This window comes from Colletotrichum spaethianum (assembly GCF_022836535.1).
Source record: "Colletotrichum spaethianum MAFF 239500 DNA, contig29, whole genome shotgun sequence".
Taxonomy (NCBI): Eukaryota; Fungi; Ascomycota; class Sordariomycetes; order Glomerellales; family Glomerellaceae; genus Colletotrichum; species Colletotrichum spaethianum.
In genome coordinates, this window is record NW_026054799.1 from 389743 (window position 1) to 406523 (window position 16781).

At 55.8% G+C, this 16781-nt stretch overlaps 4 protein-coding genes across 4 annotated transcripts; 2 read left to right on the forward strand and 2 right to left on the reverse strand.

The window, feature by feature from the left end:
• Positions 1–749: 749 nt before the first annotated feature.
• On the forward strand, positions 750–1879 carry ColSpa_09623 (transcription factor Sp2; the record flags this gene model as incomplete). Its single annotated transcript, XM_049275835.1, has 2 exons — positions 750–1549; positions 1615–1879. 2 exons carry the CDS (start codon positions 750–752, stop codon positions 1877–1879), a joined length of 1065 nt encoding a protein of 354 aa, XP_049131792.1.
• A 3906-nt stretch (positions 1880–5785) lies between these two features.
• Positions 5786–10973, reverse strand: ColSpa_09624 (DNA-directed RNA polymerase I subunit RPA190; the record flags this gene model as incomplete). The annotated part of the gene is made up of 3 exons (XM_049275836.1): positions 5786–6550; positions 6860–10730; positions 10792–10973. The coding sequence occupies 3 exons, from the start codon at positions 10971–10973 to the stop codon at positions 5786–5788; spliced, it is 4818 nt and encodes a 1605-aa protein (XP_049131793.1).
• Positions 10974–11727: 754 nt separating this feature from the next.
• ColSpa_09625 (U4/U6/U5 small nuclear ribonucleoprotein component snu23) lies at positions 11728–13191 on the forward strand (the record flags this gene model as incomplete). Its single annotated transcript, XM_049275837.1, has 1 exon — positions 11728–13191. One exon carries the CDS (start codon positions 11728–11730, stop codon positions 13189–13191), a length of 1464 nt encoding a protein of 487 aa, XP_049131794.1.
• Positions 13192–14427: 1236 nt separating this feature from the next.
• Positions 14428–14949, reverse strand: ColSpa_09626 (histone H3; the record flags this gene model as incomplete). Its single annotated transcript, XM_049275838.1, has 3 exons — positions 14428–14625; positions 14684–14877; positions 14931–14949. The coding sequence occupies 3 exons, from the start codon at positions 14947–14949 to the stop codon at positions 14428–14430; spliced, it is 411 nt and encodes a 136-aa protein (XP_049131795.1).
• Between the last annotated feature and the right edge of the window lie 1832 nt (positions 14950–16781).

Below are 16781 nucleotides of genomic sequence, written 5' to 3' on the forward strand. Positions count from 1 at the left end.
CCCTTGGGCCCATTAGCCTTATCCACCCACGGAGCCTCTTGACCGGGTTGCTGCCATCTTCCGAGTACTTACTTACCTTATTTCTCCCCTGCCCTGCACTACTCGTCTTGTTCTACGCGCACCCGTACACTCCGTTGCTTGATACACTCCACTTTCCAGCACAACCCTTGCCGTCTCCTGGTTTGCTGCCTTGACTTGGCCCCGACCTAGACCTGAACAGATTCTTTTATAACCGTCTCCTTCCCCGTCTTACCTTCTGTCCTTCAGCCTTCTTGGACAAGGTTGCCAATCAGAAACGCAATCCTCCCGATCTGGACTTATCCACACACTCCTCCCACTCACACAAACCCACCCGAGTCCCAACCGGGAATCCTCCACTCCCCCTCGCCTCGCAGCTCCTTGTTGCGTCTTGCTCCAACGCCCTGTCGGTATATAAACCGAACTTCGGCGTCCAACAAAGCCCCCGGGGGAAGTCGATAAAGGAGCGGGAAACAGCTGTGGCCAACCCAGTCATGGACCTAACACCACCATCTCTGACACGTTCGCCGGCATCTCCAGCTCACACCTACTGCCCATCGGAGCGCTCTTCCTTGGATTACCCATCTCCGGACCTGGCAGCTCAACAGTATAAAATCACCTCGTTGTACGCCGCCGGTCAACTGTGCTCTGCAGGCCTGGCAGCCGACGCCGACATTTCTTTGCCGCCTTTGGACCCCCGAACAGCAGCCGACTGGGCTCCTTCAAACGCCATGGCCCCATCCTCCTCGTCCTTTTCCATTCCGAATGTGTTGTCAGAATACGACCAGTTTGCCGACTATGACCCACCGATGCCGGCGTCGTACGGATCCGAAACGTTCCCGCCGGCGCACTCCCACGCATCTGGCCCGGGCCATCACGCGCATTCTCTTCCGGAATCGCCCGGACGCTCGCCTGGACCGTCATCTTCTAGGAGCTCTTTCTCTTATGCGCAAGGTGGACATGCTTCGAGCTCGCTGGGCCCAAGGATCAAGATGGAAAACGTTAACGACTATGGATCCGGAATCGACGCCTCGCACTACGCCTCTCCCCGGTCGATGCAGGCACCATACATGACGGATTCAGGCCCGTACAGCGGCTCACATCAACACTACCTGTCAGACACCCAGTCTCCAACTTGGTCCAAGGTCGAATACGGCGCCGAGCAATACTATCAGAACCCGCCAGCAGGCGATTCAGCCCCAAGTCAAGAGGGAAAGCGTGCAGAAGACACAAAGCACAGCCGCCCGAAGCGGGCGCCGCGGAAGATGACATCCTTTGCCGATGCCCAATACCAGTGTCAAGTCAAAGGATGTGGCAAGCTCTTCAGCCGCAGCTACAACTACAAGGCACATCTGGATACACACGACGAGAAGCGGGAGTACCCTTTCCCCTGTCCCGTAGCCGACTGCAACAAGCGGTTTGTTCGCAAGACGGATCTTCAGAGACACAACCAGAGCGTTCACATGAAGGAGAAGAACCACAGGTGCGACTACTGTGGGCGACTCTTTGCTCGCAAGGACACGCTTCGCAGGTACGTTGAGGTGGCTGGCGGCGATGCCGGTTAGCTCCGAAGACTTGAGCTGACTTTGACTCTAGACACATGGAGGACGGATGCTCCAAACGCTTCGATGTTGGCACCTGTGACCTGCGCGTCGATGGCTACGAAGGCATGGGGTCAGCCAGCCGCAGCATGGGAACGCCGATGCATCCCATGGGACCGGGGTCCGGTCCTCTCCCGCCCATCACCATGTCCATGGGCAGCGGCAGTGGCCTATTGCATCCCGAATCTTCTGCAAGCAGAGGTAGGAGCGTCATGTCTGGGACAAGCGATGGGGCACATAGCGACAGCTGGCAACGATGATGGACTGGTGCTCTCGACGCCTCTTGACCAGTCAAGGCTGGAAGGAAACACGACCGCACTACACATGTGCAGGATGTGGGAGACTGGGGGGCACGTCCCACGCATATGACATGTATCACCAACTGGAACGGCTTGGGGGGAGGATTCGATTTTTGCATGCACAAGAACATTTACTGCGGAGATACCTGGGTTACGGCGTTGAAGCGTCAGGGGGCACGGCATAACACTGCAATGATGGAACGTGCTTGGTCGAGTTGATTAGGACTAGGGAATATTGATTCTACAAGGCTGCGCTTACAGCTTCGCCCAACACATCTCTGCAGAGGAGCATGGTACCGGGGACGTTCATGGTCAACTCTTGCCCGAGGGCGTTTGTGTACTGCATCTCAGACGTCGGGGCCATGGGAAGGGAGAGAGCCCTAGGGAGGAAAATTAGACTGGAGAAAAGCACAGCTCCAGCAAACTTTGGTATGTCTTAGTCAGACAGGACGAAAGAAGGCCAGCCGGGACCACTGCGAAGGGTGGTGCTGCACTGCGTCCGTCCCGCCGCAGGAGATACGATTAAAGGCAGGTCTCTATCTGACGGATCTAGGCTCGTACTGCGTGGTACACTTCTACATGGAAAGGGAGGGAACCACCTTTGCTCCGCTACCCTCCATCACCGACCACAGGGTCGAACGGCAAGCATGCGATTGGCCAAAACAAGCGCCAGGCTACGTGTTGGGTGAGGTTGGTGGAGGGTCGCAGCGTCGATGATGTTAATGGCATGAGTTGCACTCTTGATCGAGATCCCAGTGCAACAACCACTCAAGAGTGCTTTGTCTAGTTGTGTTTCTGTACACACACACACTAGATGTGAGCGGGGGAGGGCAAAGAGAGGTAGGTATCCGTCAATCGTACGTATCTGAGTGTACCTAGTGGGACCGGGAGCTCGGGAGCTGGGGCCAGCAAATGCTAGGGGACCTCGGGGTGAGCTTACTATGTAAAAGGATGGGCCTTGGACTCGACCCCCTGCCCCTGAACCAGGGACTTTGCAAACAGTTTGTCAGTACGTATCCCGACTTGGCCCCAAATGCGGCAATGCCTGCTCTGGGTGTGTCTGGTTGGCACTTGGGGACTGGAGACAAACCACCGGCCGCTTCCTCGTCACAACCGTCCTGCATTCATTTGTTCGTACGTACGCCAAACGACACCCTACCACAATCCTCTGACACGCTCATCGAGTCACCATCCACGCGACAAGTGAGATGGTTGCTGTCTTGGTACGAACCCCTTACGAGTCAATCAACAATATGCCAGGGTGACAGGCCTCCGCAGGTTGAACAGATCCGGTGAGTAGATATGGCCGACATTGTGGTCGCGCTGGCGAACCATCCTGTTCTCGTGTCGCCTTACCGATTGGTCCCTGTTGCCTCATGCACTTTGATTTGTCTATGTCTTCTTCATCGCTTCCCATGTATTCCCCAAACACGCAGGATATTTCCAACCGCGTGCAGACAGATGGCACGTTGTAATGGGTATCTCACAGAACCCCCCCCTCGCCCCGGTCGCTGGAATCGCAAAGGAGACCCTTTTGATTCGCCTCCTCGGTCTCGGCGGGGCTGTGTTGGGCAAGGCGGGGGACTTGCGCACTTGGACGGTCAAGGTTAAGGAACTTGGGCTCTCATGCCGTGTCTTCGTCTTCATTGTGGCCTCTTCTTCCAACAACTGCGGTACCTGCGGATACAGAGTATCCTGAATTGCACGCTGGAAGACTTGTGGTTGTTGGTGCAGCGTCGCATCGGGGGGGACACCGGCCGTCGAGCCACTCCACAGTGCCAGTAGTAGGTTGGTCTCTGTTGGCCCTTCTGACCTGTTCCTCAGATTAACGAACCATCCCGTTCTCTGCTAGGATCATCCTCACAATCAGGTCCGGCCGTGAACAGTGCCTATGCCAATGCACCTTGCTTCAGCTAACGCAATCACAATAAGAACAACCATCGCGAATCTCGACTGCTTCTTTCGGTACCGCTCTGCACTGGTCATGTCAACGTCCCCACCTCAAGCGTCGTCGCCACATATGGAAAGCCAGCCAGGGCCGACAGCAATGAGCCGAGACCAGACGATGCGCTAGCAAACGCTGCAAGGCATACAGAGGACTCGCAACAACCCGGCCGGTCGAAAACGCAAAATCACTACGGGGGGGGCCTCTCATCCTTCTCAATCCTACAACCGACAATGGCCAAGGAATACGTCTCCAATATGCCTCGTCTACATAGCCCCAGGTGAAGCAGAGTGCACCAATGTCTCTGGCCTTATGTCCTGCAACCTGTCTCACTCTCAGATCCCGTTCAGTCTCGGTCCCACGGCGGATCATTGCTTGTCTCGTTCTCCTTGCGCGGCCCATTCCCGGCTGCGACAGGTTTTCGAAGTTGCCCGTTGCCTTTGTGATCCATAGTAGTCCTCTTCAGCGCAGAACCGAGCGGTCAGCCGGAGGGGTGTCTGCATGATGCACCAGGTGCCCATTTACCGCCCCCAAACGCGGTAGCGTTGCACTTTCTCGTCTCCCCCAGCGCTTATTATCGTCTCCGCGATTTGCTGTGTCGCGAAGCCGCGGAAGGTCGCCTGCATACAGATTGTCACAGTGCCATCAACGTAACCCGCATATCGGTCAGCCGAGGAAAGGTAGATGCGACGCGTTCGCCTGGCCGCTTGCCACGCCCACCCCTTCCACACAGGGTCGTCGGCCTCGTATGGTCCACCCTTTCCACGCCGTTCACCCCCTTCCCGCTCCCAAGTGTCTCGGGTGTGTTGCCTGGTAGGGCTGGAGCGATGCATTCGCCGGCACACTGGGTACGGGTTGCGTGTGCCATGTCATCCCTACTGACGAGGCACGGTACATTACAGCTCCCGCATCCTACCGCCATTTCCGCCAGTAATGCTGGGCAACACCCCTTCAACGCCGAGCAACTTTGCCTTGATGGCAGCTCGAGTTGAAAATCCTTTCACGAAACCCGTCCGAGTGGATGGCGTGGATGACGCGAGTCTCACTTAACACTTGCATCAGAGCACAAGCACGCAACCTTCCATTCGTACACACGCCCCTACTATTATCTGACGAGAGAGCGGGCCGTCATCCTGGAGATCGGCACAAAGCCCCCGGCCGCCTGTGCAGTCGTCGGGCAAAGCAGCCTCCTCGGCTGCGGCTGCACTCGTTAGTGTCTGGTGCGATCTGGGGCTAGGTCCTGGGACGTACACATGCCCTTGGGGGTTCCTGACGGCCCCTCATGTGCCACGGCTGGGTGACACTGGGCTTGAGGGCGGACCTTGCGTGCTCACCAAGTTTGGTTGATCCTAGTGGAGTGTCCAAAATCAGAAAGTAAGCCTGCCTGCTGCAGCTCATGACCGTTTGGATAGGACCCTCCGAACAAGGCCTTTGAATGGCAAGGGGCGACACAATTCCGATGAGAGAGTTATGGGCGTGCAAACGCTGCTCCAATCCCAACAGGAGACGACCAGGTTGCTTCATATATCCGCCAGTGGCATACAACCTCTCCATCAACTTGACTTGCGGGTATGAATGGGTCGATATCGCCATGCCCGCTCCCCAATGGTCATGGGCCACTGCAAAGACTTCCTGCTACTCTGGCCATTACCTGCCCTTCGGCACCATGGCTCCCCCGGTACGCCGGTGGCATTACTGTTGTCGTGGGCATCGGCCGTCGGTTCACACGCACATCACGTCCATTGAACTGCCAGGCGTATGATCAAACATCTTGGTGAATCATGCCAATTACTTTTCAGGTCACGTTGCCTCTATCAATCCCAGACAGTAAATACAATTATTGGCCAAAAGAGCATGCCCTAACAAACCCCAGCCTCCCAGAACAGAAAACACGATAGACACAAGCAGCCGAAAGGTTCGGCTTACTCCACGTTGGACGACATGTGGTGCGTAGGCAGCGCTGTCAAGACGTCAAAGGCGCCCGTGCCAATCTTGCCCAGGCGGCCCATGACAATACGACCACTGGGTGTTCTGAGATCGTCCCAGTCGCCATCGAGAACGGCATCTTTCAGGAAGGCCAGCGTCGTCTCGAAGCTCATCTTGGTGAAGGGGCTTACGTTGCCACGCAGGCCGTTGCGGTTGAAGGGCGTGTAGTCGCCATTGCGCGTCATGTAGTCGGCAATGAGGTTCAAGTGGCGGTTGTCGACGCTGATGCCGTGACCGCTGAAGACGCCTGCCAACTCGGAGACAATGTTGTTTCGGCATGCCTCCACGCCATACACGTCGAGCACGGCGCCAATGTCGTTGGTCGCAATCTTGTTGGGGTTGATGAAGTCGCCGTACTTCTGCATGGCCTTGAGGTTGCATCCTGACGTGTAGATCGCCGGCACGGACACATCCTTGCCCTCAGAGTCCGTGATCTTATGGTCCGCCGTGAATGTGCACGAGCCGACACCAGGTATCTGCTGGATGACCGACTTCTTGACGGCCGCTTGCACAATGTTGAGCATGAGGACCTTGGGGGTGTTGGCCTCGAACTCGAGCGTAAACTCGCACCATTCTCCTGCCTCGTCGTTGCGGAACTTGGTGACGCGGAGATAACGGTCCTTGACGCGCTCAGCTCTCAAGGCGCCCTCGTCGCTGTCCGCATCGCCGTCACCATCCTCCTCCTCATCATCCGAGCCGTCCTGATCGGCCCGCGGCGGCGGGCTGCCTTCGAAACCTTCGTCTTCTTCGGGAGAGTTCTCGCGTTCCATCTGTTGCTGGATTGCATCGTCCTCGTCGTCGTTGGGGCCATACGACACAGCCTCTTCCCGGTTCGCCTTGTTCTTGGCGTTCGTAGCGTCGCCGTCACCGTCATCGTCATCGTCGTCGTTATCGTCGTTGGCAGCTCTTGCCTCGCTGTTGCCGCTCGCCATCTCCACGACGCCCGCCTTGACACCAACATCAGGCGTCGCCGAGGTGGAGTCGCTGCGGCGCTTCTTGATCTCGCGGACCATGATCTTCAAGAGGTGGTCCAGGAATCGCTTTTCAACTGTGTCCATGACATCAGTGGTGTCGATGGCGTAGGCCTTGGTGTACTCCTTGGCGGGGAAGAAATTGAGCCGCACGTCGTAGAGCTTGGCCAGAGCACCGTTGTTGCCCTTGCCGATGCGCTCGTTGACGGTCGCTGTGTCGAGCACATCAGCCAGGGGCAGGATGCTGATCGACTTTGCAAATACTTCTCCCTCGGCCGCGGAAAGCTCCTCGTGAAGAAGCAGAGTCATGGCCGGGGTGGAAATGGATCGACTCGCTGTCATGAGGATTTCACGGAGACGAGGGATACCAAGCGTGACGTTCTTTGCCGAGTGACCCGCCAAATGGAAGGTGTTGAGTGTCATCTGTGTCGAGGGCTCTCCCACACCCTGGCCAGCAAGAATACCGACACCTTCACCCGCCTCGACCAGCGATCGCATGTACTTGGCAGCGAACACAAGCTCTGCCGACTTCTTGCTGACGGCGGGGGCGTTGATCAAACCAGACGGGGCAGCCGACTTGTCGCGAATGAGGCCGTCCTTGTTGTCCTTGATGTACTTGGTCATTTGCTCGTAGAACTTCTCCGATGTGGCAAATGCCACTCTTGCCGGGTTGACCATGGAAATGATGGGATCCTTGGCGGCAGCACTGTTAAGCTTGGCGTGCTTGATGGCGCTCTTCATGTGCTTGAGGATTTCGTCCTTGCTGCCGGCAAGCTTCTCCTTGAAGCCGTTGCTGAAATTGAGCTGGGCCGACTCTGACCCAACATTGCGGAGAACGAAGCTGAAGTCGGTGAGGTATTTCTGCTTGGTCGGGTCGAGACCGTCTTCGCCGTAAAGGAACTGCACAAGGGTACCATCCGCATCTCGCACCGTCGAGTCGTAGGTCACCGTCAGTCCCTCCATACCCTTGATGATACATCTCTGCAAATAACCCGAGCGAGAAGTCTTGACAGCAGTATCGATCAGGCCCTCACGACCAGCCATGTGATGGAAATAATATTCTTGGGGTCGGATTCCAGTTAAGAAACGTTGAACAATGTAACCACCGGCACGCACATCCGTCTCGAAGGGCTTGAAGCATGGCAGAGACTTTCCGCTAACCATGAGAGGAACTCTCCTGCCCTCAAGAACTTGTTGTCCCAGGTTGCAAGAGATGAGGTTTGCGTTGACTTGACTACCCTTGGCACCAGAAGTTGTCATCGACTGCATCTGGTTCTTGGGGAACTGCTTGACCAAACCGACAGGCAGGCAAGCTGCCGTAACCGCACTTGAAACCTTGCCAGAGCTCTGGTTCATGAGCATATCGAGACCCTCCTGCTTGGTATCGTCTCGCATGACCTCCTCCAGGCGGACGAGAAGCTCCGGGTCTGTGCTGTTGGGCGCCTTGTCTTCGAGTGAGACGTACTTGGTCGCGACCTCAAGACCGATGTTCTTGGCCGCCTTCAAGGCCTCCCGTCGAGCGTGCTCGCCCTCTGATGTGAGTCGCAGATCGTCCATGCCGCAAGTAAAGGCCCGCATGTTCAGGTATCTGGTGAGGAGTCGACCCATGCCACTGAGCAGCTTGCCCGCGACGGCGGGGCCATAAATTTCATGGATGGAGTGGATGAGACCTCCCGAGCTGGGGCCCAGGTGAGCTTTGTCAAGAATACCCGTCAGGAACTGCCCGTCCTGGAAAAGAACGCTGCCTTCTTCTGCATGACTCTTGCCCCATTGTTCAGCCTTGACTTGACACTTTCCAGTCATCCAAAGGCCTTCTCCGTTGGGTGGCTTGATGTTCTTGAGGATTGTGCTGACGACCTGCTTTCCTGTCCATCTGGGTCTGGGCTTGATTACTGCCGGGGGAAGAAGTTCGATCCTCTCTCCGAGAATGTGGCCACTCTCCGGGCGGAGAGCCGAGTAGATAAGCTGTTGATAGGAGTCGCGGTCAAAGAAGGTATCCTTGTTACAGAGGGCAACGGAGACCGAAAGATGGTCCTGAATCAAACCACGAAGGGGCTTGCCGGCCGTGCCCGACAGGTATTGATGGTCCGTATCAGCAATCTGAAGAGCCTCTGCTCTGGCGACTTCGTTTTGTGGGAAATGCATGTTCATCTCATCTCCGTCAAAATCGGCGTTGTACGTGTTACAGTTGGCATAGTGCATGCGAATGGTCTTCTCCCCGGGCAGCACACGGACCCGATGGCCCATGATGGACGGCTTGTGTAGCGTTGGCTGACGGTTCATCAAGACGACATCGCCGTTTGTCAGGTGCCGGTACACCTTTTTGCTCTTCATGCCGCTCACCTGGTTGTTGGTTGGCGCGAGAAGTTGGTTGGCGAGGGACACACGGTCGTCCACAGATTTGGATCGAAGGTTGACGATTTGACCATTCTCGTACTCAATGGCAGCCGCTCCCGGCCACTTGTCGACACCGTTGATGACGGCTTGCTGCATGTCTCTGAAGTTGTGACTCGTCACCGGTTCGGGATAGGTGAGTTTGCGCGCGAAAACGGGGGGCACACCAATCTCGTTGGTTTCGATGTTGGGGTCGGGCGAAATGACACTTCGGGCTGCAAAGTTGACTCGCTTTCCCATCATATTCTTTCGGAAGAGACCCTCCTTCTTTTCCAGCTTCTGCTTGATGCCGTCCTCGTTTCTCTTCGCAGCTGCGCCTTGAACAGGGTTCTTGCTCTTGTCGATCAGCGAGTTGACAGACTCTTGCAACTCTGTCCATACTTGGTGCAGATCGGTGATGTCTCTCGGCCTTCCGTACTGGTCCGTAGACCCGACGCTCTGATGTATCCTGGCAATGTTGCCGCAGTTTCGCATGATCATCTTGTACAGAGAGTTCTGCTGGGCTTCGGAGATCTGGGAATCGCCGGTTCGGGCTTCGGGCCGATACTTGTTGGGCGGGACGAGAATGGTTCGGATAAAGAACATGTCCGCTGATACCTTAGCGGCCTTCTTGGTCATTGGTCTCGAGTTGTACACCAGCGACATGATGTCTTGCTCTTTCTCGAATAGCTCCCGCAGACGTGCGCGAACCTCCATTGCGCTGATGTAGCGCTGCTGACCGGGAGCGACAGCGACAGCATCGGCTCGCGATTCGTCTTCCTTATCCGCCAGGTCCAGCTCGTCGCCACTGACATCGCGCATTTCGACGTCGTTTTCCTCCGCTGAAGTCATGTCAACGTCGGCAACGCCCTCGTCGGCATCGGCGGCGCCGCGCTTAGACTTGGACTTGCGGGCGCGAGCTGCTGTCGCCATGGAGTCCTTGACGTGCAGGTTTCTCTGGGCCATCTGAGCAAGATCCCTCTCGCTGAGGGCCTTTTCAAAGATCTTGACGAAGCGATCCTTGCGGTAGGCGGGAGATATGCCGCCGCAGTTGTCGCATCGCCTCGGCTTGGTGATTTGCGTCAAGAAATCCTTGATCAGTTCTCTGCGCATCTCAATGGCACCTTCATGCTTGCCCTTCCTGACTTCACCGAGACTGAGCTTATGCGACTTGAGCGCCTGGCGCACGTAGGCTTCCCTCGCGCCGACAATGTTGTCGACGGAGGAGGTGCCTTCTTCTTCAGCCTCGCTCTCGTAGTCGGTAGGAACACCAGGCAGGGCGAGACCCTTGAGCTCTTCGCCAATGGCATCGACCAGGTGAGCCTCGTGAAGGAGACCATGTTGCAGGAGTCGGAGTTTGCACGAGTAGCGGTTGATTTCGCGGTGGCGCATGCGGAAACCTTTGCAATAGACACATTGCGATCGCAGAAGACGTAGGACCTGGTCGAGAAAGACTGGGTGATAGACGGGAACGGGGAGCTCGATATGGCCGGCGTGGCCCGGGCACGAAGACTGGTTCAAGTTACAGGTGGCGCAGCTGTGAAGGATGTGTAAGTCAATGGAAGCAAAGAATAAGGGAATTGTGGGCGTTTGCGTACAGAGCATCGCCCCATGATCCAAGAGCCGGATCGTAGAGACCGCCGGGAACAGGGTTAAGAAGGTTGTCGAAGGTGCTGTCGTTCTCGATACGCTTGACGGAGATCGCCTTGATTTCTTCGTCGGTAAGGAATGTGAACTCGACTGTCTCGATAGACGACGAGATGGGTTGAGAGATATTCATGGTGCCGGCGAGGCTTCAGAAAATGAGCCTGACACCAGTCTGGGTCCGTACAGAAGGCGAGGCGGAAGGGAGCAAATTTTCCATCCAGCGTCGGGTACAAGACGGCAGTCAATCGCAAAATCAACAAGGCCGGGGCGGACGGTCGAGAGTAGCAGCGGCCGGTGGATGGGAGGCCGAGGGGAACTTTTTTTTAGCGGTGGCAGCCGGCAGAAAAATGAACGACCCGCCTTTTGCGGGTCCCTTTTCTGCTGCAGGCGGAACGCTCAGACAACTGGCTCCGCCGCCAGGCGCCAAGGCAAAACCAGCCAACCAGGCTATGAAGAGAGCCACTGCAGGAGCTTTACAACCAAGCGGGCCAGGGAATGTAGGTACCTACACGACCTTACCTTTCGTTGACTACCAAACAAGACGAGACACCAACAGGCGACAACGCGCTTCTGTCTGCCTCGACAATCCACGAAAGCTGCCAACAACGCGACGTCTTCTTACCCGCTATTCCATCTTCGGGTTTGTCAGTCTGTTGCAGCATATCCGCAGCGGCAATCCCGCCAACGTCAACACACTTTGCATCTGCTGTTTCGCTCTGCGACCAACCACATCGGCGACAGCCTCGCTTGCGTTGCAGACCCGAGTAGCCCATCAACATCGCGAGTGTCGGGCCCTTCTGGATTACACCGTTTTTCTCATTCCCCGATTTGCTGAGAGACTTTCACATCGCTCGCTTCAATCCTTCGAGCATCTCCGCATCACCACGATGGACCGGCGGCCAGACTCGACGGGCCTTGGGCCCCGTCATGACCCGAATTCCCGCGTATCCAAGCCCGAATCGGCTGCTGATAAAATGGCTGCACTCAAAGCAAGAGTCGCAGCGGCGATCGGGGGTACCAAAGCAAAAGGAGGTCTCAATGTCGGGTTGCACCCAGTCCTCGAGGGTCTCGGCCAGGCAAAGCCTCCAGGCAGAACAAGCGATGCGAAACCATCGGGCAACCGCTCACAATTTGATGTCAGCTCGGCGAACGTATCTGGCTACAGGACGCCAGACGCAGCGGGCCGCGGGCGCGACGGCTCGCAATCGAATCCGTACTTCAACGAGCAACTAGCAGCGCAACCCGCAGGCGGAAAACAACGACAGGCTCGGCCGCTACACTTCCATCCCAAGGGCAAGTTCATCCAGCAGGCTGCGGCGCTGCGGCGGCAGGCGGCCCTGGAGGAAATGAAGAAACGGATTGCTGCACAGACCAGGAAGGCCGGCATCGAAGATGAGATGGACATGGAGAAGAACCTCGTTGTCGAGGCCCCTCCGGATATCGAATGGTTCGACGAGGGGCTTGTGGACGGCACGTACGACAACATCGACGACGAGTCCCGTCTCAAGATCGACAAAGAAGACACGATTGTCACCGAGTACATCCAGCACCCCGTCGCGCTGGAGCCACCACAGGAGAAGAACACACCGGCAGTGAAGCCGATGTACCTCACGTCGAAAGAGCAGAAAAAACTCAGGAGACAGAGAAGAATGGCGGAGCTCAAGGAACAGCAGGCAAAGATCAGGCTTGGGCTGGTGCCAGCACCACCTCCCAAGGTCAAGAAGAGCAACATGATGCGTGTCTATGCAGATTCAGCAGTAAAGGATCCAACGGCCGTGGAGAACCTCGTCAACCGTCAGATTGCGGAACGCCAGCAGAACCACCTGCAGGCCAACGAGGAGCGCAAGCTTACCAAGGAAGAGAAGCACGACAAGCTCGCCACAAACCAGGAAAAGGATGCCGCCAAGGGTATCCATGTATTGGTATTCAAGATCAACAGTCTTGCAAACGGCCAGCACCGGTTCAAGATTCAAAAGAACGCCGAGCAGCACGCACTCACGGGGATTTGCGTCATGCACCCCAAGATGAACCTTGTCATCGTGGAAGGAGGCGAACACAGCATCCGCAAGTACAAGAAACTCATGCTGGATCGCATCGACTGGACGGAAAACACGCCGTCGCGGGAGGGCAAGACACAGCAGCAGGTGCGCGAATGGCTGGTGGCGGAGAACGAGAAGGGAGACCTCAAGGACATGTCGCACAACGAGTGCAAATTGGTCTTCGAGGGCGAAGAGAAAACGAGGGCGTTCCGCAAGTGGGGGAACAAGGTCTGCGAGTCCGACGCCGAGGCCAAAGACGCGTTGGCTCGGGCCAAGATGGAAAACTTCTGGGCGCTTGCGAAGAGTATGTAAAGGGCCGATCGATGTGAGCTGTAATAAACCCAGGGCCTCGCACGAATATTTTAAAGGGATGTCAATGAGATGAATCGAACAGTAGATGCCTTCCCTCCTAGTCTCGGCGACTGACTTGACGAGCGACTAGTTGCAGCTCGAGCGCATCTCGCAGTTCCACTGTACGATACGGGACTTTGTCGAACATCATCTCTCGCCAGGATCCATGTGTAGATAGTGAAGGGTTTTTTTCTACGCACTGAACAACTCTCTCTAGAATGAATCTCCAAACGGCCTGCTCAGTGTAGTCGCTCTCAACGCCTTGGACTGGTTGTTTGGGTCGAGCGAATGCTTATCTTACTTGAAACCCAACGCAAACCCCCGAGAGTGTGGCCGAAAGGTTCCGGTCTGAGTCAGCCTGCCCGACAGTGAAGGCGCCCAACCAAAACAAATAGAGACGTGATGAATTAGCAGAAGGACGCATGCCATCGCCCGCGCAAGTGAGCGGGTTATTCTCCTACCTCCGTCCGAGACTGCCAGACTGGCAAGAGTGTTGCAGTCGTGATGAAGTATGGCGATGCGGCACGGTAAGAGAGTTAAGTGGCTGCGTACTGGCTCAGCGATCCTGTTGTCATCCGGCAGTATCATCTATGCATGGATCAAGACCGTCAAAGACGACAGAACCCGAACGGATGTGCGACGTCACATTCTATCTTCCTCTTTCTTCCTGCTCCATGAGTCTATAGTCTATATCATTCCTCGGATCGTGTTTGGTGTGCTGAAGCGCTCGCTGGACTGGATTGACTCTATTGACGATCAGCAACGGTAGGCGTTGGTGATGGTCGGTCGGCGTTCAACTTCACACGTGCAGTCAATCGATAAGGCATGCTCACAGTGTCAAACATATCGAGAGCGACTGGATGGGCCGGTGTAGGCAGCTGCCAGTCGCGACGCGATGCGGGATGCCTATATGAGTCGGCCAGCGCGTGCGCGTGCGCGTCCGCGGAATGCGCTTGTGCAGCAGCAAATGCGACGGTAGGATCACGGACAAAAGTGCGGGAGGCTAGGTAGTTCATAATGTGTTTGCCATTGAATGCAGTCATCCTTTACTGCCGTGTAATGTACAACCCTTGCGTTATTCTTCAACGCATTGTAAACGCCAGATTACCCCCAAAACCAAGACGGTCCATTCGTCAAGCATTCCCAAACGCGAGTCGTAAACCACCCATGAAAAGAGAAAATCGAAAGACAGTGCACTTAGTTGCGCTCACCGCGGAGGCGGCGGGCGAGCTGGATGTCCTTGGATTGGATGGTGACACGCTTGGCGTGGATAGCGCAGAGGTTGGTGTCCTCGAAGAGGGAGACGAGGTAGGACTCGACGGACTCCTGGAGGGCGCCGATGGCGGAGGACTGGAAGCGGAGGTCGGACTTGAAGTCCTGGGCAATCTCACGGACCTTCACAAGGCTTGTCAGTAAATGTAGTTTGATGCGCTGTATGATGACAGGTGCTTACCAGGCGCTGGAAGGGGAGCTTGCGGATCAGAAGCTCGGTGGACTTCTGGTAACGACGGATCTCACGGAGAGCGACGGTACCGGGCTTGTAGCGGTGAGGCTTCTTGACACCTCCGGTGGAGGGGGCGCTCTTGCGGGCGGCCTTGGAGGCGAGCTGCTTGCGAGGAGCCTTGCCACCAGTGGACTTACGGGCGGCTGTGCGGGAGTCAGTAAAATGCTATGCGAAGCAGCGAGGTAAAGATGCTTACTCTGCTTGGTGCGGGCCATTGCGACTGGTTGTGATGATGAAAGTTGATGAGTTTGTTTTGGTGTTGATGGAGTTGGTTGGTTGCTGGATGTGGATGTGTTGTGAGTGGATGTAGAAGAGAAGGATGAGGAGTGGGTGGAGGGCGGAGGGAAATAAATAGGTAGGAAACTGGGCTGGCGGCAGAGGGGAGTGATTGTGCGCCAAAAGGAAGGTGGCCTGTGCGTGCCTGCCTTGTCCGCGTGGGTGCGTGGGTGCTTTTTTGGAAAAATGCCGTTTTGGCAGGCGCGATTGCTTTGCAAAAAAGACGGGTGCACTGGGTGCAGTGGGCGGAATTTTGCGCTTTGTTGTTCCAACGCATGGGTGGCCGATTTTTGATTGGCTGGAAATCTTGCAACATCTGTGACGCCACCCCATCTTTTTCTCCCAAGCACCTGGCAAGCGCGGTACGTATCCTTGGCTAGCGGTCCTGGGCGGTCCACTTCTAGCGTCCCACCTTGAGTGCAATCGACTCGAGTGTGTCACTGTCAGTGTCCGCAGGCTGCAGTGTCTTTTCCATCCACTCGGGTGACAAAAAACAGCGCCGGATGTCGAATCGAGCCAACTTTTCCATCAGCAAGAAACCCCATCAAATCTACCGATTTTGTGAGGGGAAAAAAAAGAAATCAATTGGAAAGCCATTGGAGTACTCTAGGAGATTTTCTTCATTTTTATTGCACTTCTGTTAGTAGGAAGGCATGGCCTTGACTGCAACTCCCCTAATAAACAACCGGCGCTGTCTTTTGTCACCCGAGTGCCATCCCCATGCAAGCAAGAGGTGTCCATCCAAGTTTCCGCCTTCCGTTCCCTGTCTGTGGGAAATGCGGGATGCGGCAGGTGCCTGCCTCGTCTGCCCTACGCGACAGCTTTACGCGACTGAAAGTGAGACTATCCTGTAGCGTCCTCCAAACGCGGTCATCCTCTCACTAGTTAGCTTTTTTGTTCTTTATCTTTAATGTGCAAATAGTCTTTTTTCCGCCGAAGTATTGCTTGTTGCATTTTATTCAATATGGTAATTTAAGCAGGATAATTCCCAGTTAATGTTAGTGCTGTTACCGCCAAGCATGCCCTTGCTCTTAGGCCTAGGTACCCAGCTTTTTCAGCAAGTGATCAAGTGAACAGTTATGCTTTTTGCCCCATAATTCGTTCTTCCTCCCTCAAGTCCCCCCAGTGGCAGAAAATTCGGCGACAACTCAGACGCGACGTGGTATCGACGAGAGCATCTCACATCCCTACGCGACTGAGGGGGGTCGAGACTAGATGCCTGAGTCTCGAACCGGCTGGCCAGTGAGTGACACCGACAGTCGATACGGAACATGACGAACACGACGGGCCCGGAACTCACAAATCTGCGTTATGGACCCTGTTCACGCGAGCTACACTTAAAGCGCGGCCAACGCGTGGATTCGACATGTTTGCAAAGTACCTGCATGCGTCGATAAGGCGGGAGGGCTCGGACGATGCTATTGATGGGGCCTGCATTTTGTCACCCTTTTTTTTCCGGTCTCGGTTTGTCCTCTCTTCCGTAGGCTGTCCCATCCATGACCCCCATCCGCGATGTGGCAACGGTGACCCCATCATCTAGACTGCCGTTGAACTGCCGCACACGCGACAACGCATAGCATAGGTAATCACTAACTCGAGCTCGGTGTGGGCGCCAACTGCCAGTGCAATGTGTACATTGTGATTTACGAACAATGCCAGTTCCTTGGCGATCGCTATGTAAATTGTCCAGTGTCCGTTGATTGAGTATGCATGCTACATGCTATAATTTGGACGAGCTGCCGCAGTTTATCACTGGTGGGTGGATAGGATG